This window comes from Phoca vitulina, unplaced genomic scaffold (genome assembly GCF_004348235.1).
Source record: "Phoca vitulina isolate PV1807 unplaced genomic scaffold, GSC_HSeal_1.0 scaffold9, whole genome shotgun sequence".
Classification (NCBI taxonomy): domain Eukaryota; kingdom Metazoa; phylum Chordata; class Mammalia; order Carnivora; family Phocidae; genus Phoca; species Phoca vitulina.
This window is the reverse complement of record NW_022589712.1, coordinates 36,118,512-36,127,456: the sequence shown is the minus strand read 5'-3', so window position 1 is coordinate 36,127,456 and position 8,945 is coordinate 36,118,512. Positions and strand designations below refer to the sequence as shown.

The following is an 8,945-nucleotide window of genomic DNA, read 5'->3' as shown; positions in this document are numbered from 1 at the left end:
GATCTTCTCAAGATTGGGAGACTGAGGGTGAGAGAGCGCGCGCGCCAAGCGAGGGCAATCAGACTAAGGAGAGAACTGCCTGAGGGGTGGAGGAATCTCCCGGAGCCGCAGCATAGGCTCAGTTTGGAAGAAAGCGGCAGCACAACTGCATTTCCAAAGGGACGGTCCTGAACGCACACACCGCTGGGTCCTTCCCACTCGGGGCAGGTAACCCGCGGGCGAAGTGACCGTCAGCGCCCACTGAGCTCCTCCGGACCAGCCGCCCGGCACCCAACTGCAGCCACCTTTATTGAAAGGAAGAAAGAAAGGGAGCAAAGCAACGGAGGGGTGCTCAAGAAAACTGGAAAGGAGTCCGCAGACAGAAACCCTCCAGCGATCTGCCTAGGTGGCGAGGGGCGAGTTGCCCTGGGGCCAGCCGTTGCGCGCCGGCGCGGGGGGTGGAGGCTCGAGGTAGCAGGGGTGCTCCGCCGGGAGAGCCTGGTGCGCCCAGCCTGAGGCGGTGGAGACCAGCCGGGCTCAGAAGTGGGGGGCGGGGGTCTTGCGCCCGCCGGGACCTTCTGCCTCAACACTCCCGGCGCGAGCGCGCCCACCTCTCCCCGCGAGAGCTGCCTTCTGAGGGGCTCTTCTCGCCGCGCTGTGCCTCCCCCACTCCCCCCGGCTCGCGTTCTCCGCCTTCTTTGCAGTGTCCAGAGATGCTCCGTCGCAGACCCGGGACCCCTTAGGCGCCTCTTCCCGTCCCTCTGCCAAATCGCAACGCCTGTACTTTTCCAGCTCCCTCTTTCCCTCTTGAAATTGAAAGTTATTGAGGTCGCTCAGGGTTGTGCTCCAGCAGTTTCCTTCCCCGCCCCCGAGCTCCCCCGCCTCCCGCAGCCATCCCCCCCTTCCCCCTCCCTCGTCCCGTCCTTCCCTCCCTCCTTCCCTCCCTCCCTCCACCACTGGAGCGGCTCCTACTCGCGAACAGCAGAAGCAGCTCGGGGTCTCTCCGCCGCCCCTTGGCCATGGCCGCGGTGCCGACGGCGCCCGCTCCCCTACGATCCCCGGGCCCCCGCCGCTGTCGCCGCAGCCGCCGCAACCTCTGAGCCCCAGGAGCCGCCGCCGCCGTTACCCGCCCGCCCGGATCCCGCCCGCCGCCGCCCCTCACCATGCTACCTGCGGCCGCCCCGGCGAGGCCGCTCGCTGCTCGTGGAACCCTCGCTTGCGGTGTTGACAGCCACCCTTGCGGAGCCGCCGCGGTTCAGGGTTCGGACAATTTGAAAGTACAATAGTTGGTTTCCCTGCACCCGACCCGCTTCGTTTGCCATCCCAGCACGCCTATCGGATCTGAGTGGAGAAGTTGTCCGCTGCTTGGGGTCTCCCTCCCTATACGCCTAACACCTACCTATACTTCTAAAACATTTAATATAATTAACAAAAGAAAAAGGAGAAAAGGAAGGGAAACATTACTGGGTTACTATGCACTTGCGACTGATTTCTTGGTTTTTTATCATTTTGAACTTTATGGAATACATCGGCAGCCAAAACGCCTCCCGGGGAAGGCGCCAGCGAAGAAGTAAGTGCAGGGTTTTTTACACGTTTGCTCCCTCCCGCCGCGTTCACCTGTCGGGTCTCTTTGCTTGTCCGGAGTCGGTTCCCAGCGTCAGCGGTCCTCCCGCCCTGCACCCCACGCCTCCGAGGGGAGGTAATAGTTCAGGCTCCGGTATTGACGGCGTCTTTCACGCCTTCCTCTCCGCGCGCCTCTCTTCCTCCGCGTCCTCGCGGGTGCCAAAGCGGGAGGACTGGGCGTTAACGTGGCTCCCGCCCCCATGTTACTTCAGGTTCGAGGAAGAGTTTAGGTTTTCGTTAGACAAGCTCTAGGTAGTTGTGCTTTCCTTCCGTGACTGGGACGGGGGCCTGGAACCCCTGGCATCCTAGACACCCAGCCCGCGAGATGTCTCTGACCACTGAGTAAGCGCCGGGGCGGGGAGGCGTGGGGGTGCGGCTGCGGCGCCGATTCACCTCGCTCGGGTTGCGAATTGCTCGAGGGCCAGCCGGGGAACCAGAGAGCGAGCGCCTGCGCGGCCGCTCCCCGCAACCATGCACGAATGGAGCAGAAAGGCACGCGGGGGGCTCAGGGTTCGCGTGTCTACGCGCTTGCAGAGCCGCTCGCGATCCCACTCCGGGGAGGGTCTAAGGACTGCCGAGCCCGCCGCTGGGAGCCTGAGATGCCGCGTTTCCAGTTACGATCTTGCCTGTCACGCGTGAGCGCTTGTACAGTTTCAGGCTCTTTCAGGGGTCCCCTGGGGCAGACAGACTGAGGGTGGGGTTCTCCCTCAGGACTCAGGCTCCCCATCTCACTGCCCCTTATCCTGTCTCCTGTCACTTGGAAGGATGGCTTGTGAAGTCGTCTCAAAACAGTGCCCTCGCTGGGATTGAACGGGTGGGTACCCCAGGGCACCCTCAACCTGGGTTGGTCTGTCTGAAAGGTGGCGTCTTCCAGAGATGAGGAGACAGGCGCGAGAATGGCACCTCTCCCTGCTCCCGGGTAGCCTGGCGCGCTGGCGCTCTGGCGTCTGTGCCCGCGTGGGGAGTCCATTCGCGAATAGTAGGGCTGCGGGCGACCCTGGCTCCGGCGCGGGGGACGCTGGTGGGGTCACGGAGGGAGAACCCTTCCCGGAGCTCGCGGGGCGCAGAGAACGAGGCTACTGCCGTGGCCCCTCAGACCGCCGCCGCCGGGGAGCCAGTGACGCTTGGCGGCGACGGGTCCCGCGCGCGGACCCCCTCTCGGAGCGCCGGCCAGTGAAGCCCCTGGGGCGGGCGCGGGTCCAGCTGCGGGGACACAGCCCAGGCTTGTTTGAGGTGGAGATCTAGTGATCGCTTCTCTGACGCTGTTTGTCTCTGCCCTGTCCCTGGACGTGAGGGTCCCCTGAAAGCTCCCTTTGTGCCACTAGCCTCCGGCAGACAAGGTCTGATTCACCTGAAAATTGCCTTTAAAAATCGTAGCTGGGACCAAGCGCCAGGGGCTCCGGCTAGGTCTCACCACCTCTGGGACCGCGTAGCAAGGGGCAGGAGGGCCCAAGCTAAACATGTCAGAGCATCCGATTTACTATTCTTGGCCTCTGAACGGTTTGTGTTCTTCGGAACTCCTCCATCCACCCTTTCACTCAAGCCGCGCGGCCGCCTCACCGAAGGAGCGGCCTGGGGCTTGAGTCTTGCCCTTGCGCCCTGGTGGTTCCTGTCTCCTCGCCTTGCCGGTCCGCGGACACTTCATCTCAGGTCGGTGGGGAGACGGATGCCGGGGCCAAGGGCAGTCTATTGCTTTACATTGCTCTGACGCACTACTTCCTTCACCCCACCGAGGACCCCAGGGCCTGGAGCTACACAACTGCTGGGGCGGGACAGGGTCCTGAGTATCAGTGTAGAGGTGCCTCCGATTGCAGTTTGGGGGCCCCTGTTTTTGAAGGAAAATACGGGAAAGAAACCTGGCCATCCACTGGTTCCCACCTCCCCCAGCTGACCGCCGAGAACAGCGGTGCAGGAAGCTGCCCGGTGATGCTGCCCCAAGGCTGCGGGGACCAACGGGATGGCGCACCTCTGGGTTCATACTCCGGAGAAATCGCAGTCAAAAGGCGAACTGCTTTTCGACCTGCCTTAATCGTCTCAAGGCCAAGTCAGAGGCGCCCTCTGGTTGTGTAGCGGGGGGTGAGAGAGGGAGTGGGTGGCATTGGGTTAAAATTCCAATTACTCTGTGGGAGTGGGGCTGGGAGAGAGCTCCCGTTGCAAGGGATGCTCCTTGCTGCTTCGCCCTTGAGTCGGCCTTTGTGGCTGGGTTTGCTGGTACACTCCTGGGAGAGGGGCGACCCCTTGCGTCCTCCTAGGAGACAGACTCAGGCTCTTGGCAGGTGCAGTATGGTTTTTGGAGAATGGGGAAGGAGTGGAGGGTAAGGAGAGATCTTTGTTAAATGTCCAGAAACTCAAGGCCAAATTGCATGTGCACATAATTTTTTTTTGGAAATTTCTGAAAGAAACGTATAAGAACTTTTCCTCCAATGCGGTCTAGGAAAAAAAATTAGTGAAAGATAAGGTATTTTAGAAAAAAGCCGTCTTTACTTTTTCCTAAAAGAGACAACTAACGTGAAAATTTAAGAGTATCCCTTTTGGCCTGTAGTTAAATATCTTCACTTTCCTAAACTTTTAAAATACAAGAGGTAGAAAATTAAGGTGTAAGAACTTTTTTCAAAGTTTTTTTAAGTGGTCTCTTGAATGTTTTAGTAGCAAAGTTTCTTGCCAAAAAAAAAAAAAAAAAAGACATTTGCTTGTAGTGTTCAATATTGTCAAGTCTAAGGAATCATGACTAATCCTCAGATGTAGCAGATAAAGCCACAGTAGTATTGTCCTGTTCTCCTGAAACAACTGCTATACCAATTGTCCGTAAGTTGTGAAAACTAGTGATCTTATAAAAGAAAGAGCATTTTAATCATAAATTTTGTACCTTAAAAAATACCTGTGGAGTTATGGGTGAGTAAATACACAATAACTTTTTTACCTATTTGGATTCATATACAGCTCCTAGAGATGACTAAGTTGAATTTATTTAAGATAAAAATGAAATGCAGCCCTTATTCAAAATTCCCCAACCAGCAATGTTTTCAGAGGCAAGGTTTGGACTTTAAGTACAGTGTTGAATCGAGAACCCCAAGTCCAGTTTTTAATTCGTTTCCAGCTCAGTCTTTGCAACTAGTACAGTTAGGTTCTGAATTCCAGGTTATCTGCTAATAAAAGTAAAGATCATATTTGCCATAATGATAATAAACACAATACCTTACTATTGTATTGCACTGCATTTCCCTTGAATTATACACTCAGACTCCTAAATAGTAACTTGAGGTGCAGGTATTAATATTCCCATTTTACAGAGAAAGAATCTCAATAACAGAGGCTAAGTAACTTATACAAAGCTATACAGCTAGTAGGTAGAGCTTGTATCCTGCTATTTACACTCCCTGCTGATCCAGGTCACAGAGAAAATGTCAGGTATGTTAAAGTAATAAGTCTGTTGGTCTCCAGACCATCATTTATCCACTTTGTTTGGAGAATAAGCTGTTCTGGTCGACTGGAAATTTTTGAACTGATATTTATATTATTATACATTAGTAACCAATGTCAAAGAATTAAATATCTGGTAATAACAGTAATAATGAATAGCAATAGTGAAGCTTGCTAAATATAATAACATTATTTGATTATTCAGAAGATATTGTAGGATCATATTATTCCAGGAGATTATTGTTAGAAACATCAGATGTCTTTGTAGTATCCTTTTTATTTGATGCCATCTATTAATTGGGTTTTAATTGTCTGGATTCTAGATACACACAAGTTTTAAAAAACCATTGTGTGTATAATAATTACAAAGCTCCCGTTGCACAATCTGTGAAACTTTTAAAAATCGTTCATAAATATGTCTGAAATAAAGGAGTAAGAATACAAGGAAAATAATTTTAATGGTAATAAAATAAAACCATCTTATTGGAATATACTGGTCATTGCTCATGACATTGTTTCAGATATTGAGCCATTCTTTGAGATTCTGATACACTCTTGGTAATTACACTGCCAATTCTGGTAAATAACAAGTTAACCATAGGGTAGAAAAATCTTTCATTCTACTATGCATTTTGTAATATTAATTCTGAATGGAAGTATGGTTTGGAGATTGGCTACAATGCATTTTCTCACCTGTCTACTTTAGTTACCAGTCTACTTTGTTTTTGAAAGAAACATTGTTTAGGGGTGTCTGGGTGGTTCAGTCGTTAAGCGTCTGCCTTCAGCTCAGGGTATGATCCCAGGGTCCTGGGATCGAGCCCCACATCGGGCTCTCTGCTCAGCGGAGAGCTTGCTTCTCCCTCTCCCACTATCCCTGCTTGTGTTCCCTCTCTCGCTGTGTCTCTCTCTGTCAAATAAATAAATAAAATCTTAAAAAAAAAAAGAAAGAAATGTTTAATAGATAGGAGACATGAGTAAAATTTGCTAATGAAAGCATATTCTGCAACATATCATGTGATATCTGTATGAATTAAAGTCACAAATTTAAACTCTTAGGCAGTAATGTCAATATCTAAATACAAGCAAAAGATTTATTTTTGTAAATTCTAATATATTCACTAATACACTATCAGAGTTATTTCTTAAAATATCCTTTTGTTATACTATTTTAATTCTTTGTTTATTACTTAAATAGAAGGATTTTACTTAGAACATTAAGGATGATAATTTTTAAATATTGTCTTTTTAATCCTGAATTATTCCATGTAAAGTAATTGAGAATATAAGAATGAGTGTGAAATTGATTTATTTTTCCTCTAAGCATGAAAAATGAACAGTATTTCAACTTATAAGTAGATAAATTTTGCTAAATCATTTCTCCATTAAATATTTACCCAGAATTTAATATTCTACAAATTAGGTCCCCAGAAAGCAATGAATAGAAATTACAACATGTAGTTACATTTGATTTTCAAGTTATTATGGGGAAACCATACATACCACGATACTACAAAACAAATTTATTAGTCATCTGATCACTTTAAAATATTTAAATCTGGACAGAGATCTCCAGATTACTATTAAATCTCTAAAAATATTTTCTAATTACATGGTTAATCTTTTTTTTAATGCAGTTATTCTTTTAAATTCTATGTAATGTTGGTGGTATATCATGTGGAATTATCAGAACCCTAAGCAGAGTTAAGACCAAATTGTCCCTCTGCAATTTTAAGAATGAAGTATCAAAAAATAAGACTATTCTGCATATAGTGATTTCTTAAATCATCTTTCCCCACTTTATCTAAATGTTTCATTTTGGATGTTGTCCTAACCTTTCTTCCTACTTCCCCGCCATCCACTCATCCCACCCCCAAAAAAATCCTTTTCCAAGTAGTGAATTCTTGAAATGCCATCAGAGTGGGTATTATATTTCATGAAATGTAAGAATCAACTTTGGTTACCATTAGGAAAACATCATTCAGTTCTGAGAGCATGGTAAGGATCGTGCAAGACAGTGTGTTGAAATTACGTGTTTTAGTTGGTTAGAACTATTTCTTCTCTGAACAGCGCAAGGTACACTGGCATGCTTTTGAGAATGATCATTTGAGAAGTGTTGCATCATAAATTATATAGATTTTTTTACCTTGCTTTTGATTTTGAGGAAAAATGTGGGTTACTTTCTTATTGTGAATATTTTCTTCAGGTTTAAAATGATTGGGTTATCTTAAATTTACCATCTGTTGGACAATCTAGTAAGTTTGAAATACTTTGCAGTTATACCTTAACAAAATTTATAAAGCGTAAAATATACATCTGTAAAAATTTACTAACCATTTTTTTTTTTTTTCTGTTTAATCCTGCCCATCAGATCTTTCCATTCAGGAATATTACTAGCATTCTGCTTAAAGTACTTATCCAGCAATACTGAAAAGAATGGAATGTTCCATTCTCAAGGATTGTGGGGGTGCTGAGAATGCTTACTGTTTAAATGCCATTGAGTGCTATGAAATCCCATTTTCTGCTGCAAAGAGTTTTCAACAACATGAAACTTTTAAGCAAAATACCTACATTTTTTCACATTTGAAAAGTTTGAATATTTTCAAAAATTCATTTTAAAAAATATGATTACAGGTGCCTCTTATCTGATAAGAGCATTTCTTCCTTATTTGTAATTTTGGCAAGGGACCTAGTTACCATCTGCTGTCACTAAAATTATTCTGGAAGTTTTATAGAGAAAACTCAATGGTACTAAAGAATATGATTGCCCAATTAAATATATATTTAATAGCTTTTAACTGTCATTATGTCTTATGCAAGAATCTAATCCAGTCTTCAAAACACTACCTTATTTTAGGGTCCCATCTGACCTTTAAGAATTTGATGAGTAGCAAGCATCATAAGTTCATGGTAGAGACTGAGACCTAAGATGCCATTAAGGGAGAATCCCCAGTGTCTGTTGGGAAAAAGTAGACTGAGAAGTAGAAGACCTGGGTTCCAGATCCAGCACGGCTACTAATATTTGAATAATCCAGGCAAGTGCCTTTACCACACTAGGTTGCAATTCCTCATCTGCGAAATAAGGTAGTCGGTCAAAAATTTATGTCTAAGTGATTCCTATAGTCTCTTCAACTTATCATCTTTTGGTCTGAAAACATAAGTCCTGGCTATGACTTAAATAGTCATAGTTAAACAGTTCTTCTAAACTTAGTTGTCTTTTTCAACCAAGTTTAGTGGATGAAGATTGAGAATGCAAACAAATATAAATATTCATTTATTATAAGGAAATGCATGTAAAGATTAATTAATAAGCACCTTATCAAAGTAAAGATGGAATTAGTTATGATATTTCTCATTCTTCACAATATCTAGTGCCCAAAAGCCATAGCCATAGCATCAATCAGCATAATCAGTCTTCAGCAGGTCCATCTTGTCCTTGGGCTTGGAGTCACAGGGAGCTGGTTCGGAATCCAGCTAGAGAGATGCTGCAGAACCACTCCCCACCCCCGCCCCCCACACCCATGGCAGGCTGTCAGAAGTGGCCTGTGCTAGTATGGAAGCGGCAATTGTGATGGCCCAAGTTTAAGATAATAAGGCCCTGTGTTATGATAGTAGTGACTGATTGAGCAAGGGTGTGTATAGAGCAGATAATTTATATGGATCAAATGTATGGGTCTTGGCAACTAACTGGATATGAAGGGAAAAGAGATGGAGAGACATATTTGGCACCAGACTTTGTAGTGTAAGGACTCAGATCTAGGTGAACGGAAAAGTAATGGAGATAAACAAAAAGATGGGAAAGTAAGAGAAGCAGACTTGGTAGGAAACTTATTTTTCTTTTGAGCTGTCTTTACTTTGAGGGCCAGTAGAGCATCTAGTAACTCAGGATCAAAGTCTCAAGAGTATCAGGGCTGAAGATAAGTATT

At 46.3% G+C, this 8,945-nt stretch overlaps 1 protein-coding gene across 2 annotated transcripts in view; it reads left to right on the top strand.

Annotated features, from left to right (window-relative positions):
- The first annotated feature begins 1,152 nt into the window (after nt 1-1,152).
- The window catches only part of RSPO3 (R-spondin 3), an 89,249-nt gene continuing 81,456 nt past the window's right edge, over nt 1,153-8,945 (top strand). Inside the window, exon 1 of one of the 2 annotated variants that reach the window (XM_032407922.1) lies at nt 1,153-1,549. In XM_032407922.1, the coding sequence (XP_032263813.1) occupies nt 1,453-1,549 (97 nt within the window). In that variant the 5' untranslated portion in view covers nt 1,153-1,452. Of the gene's footprint in view, nt 1,550-1,957; nt 2,216-8,945 lie in introns of those variants that run through there. The other variant, XM_032407921.1, reaches the window with a different exon arrangement.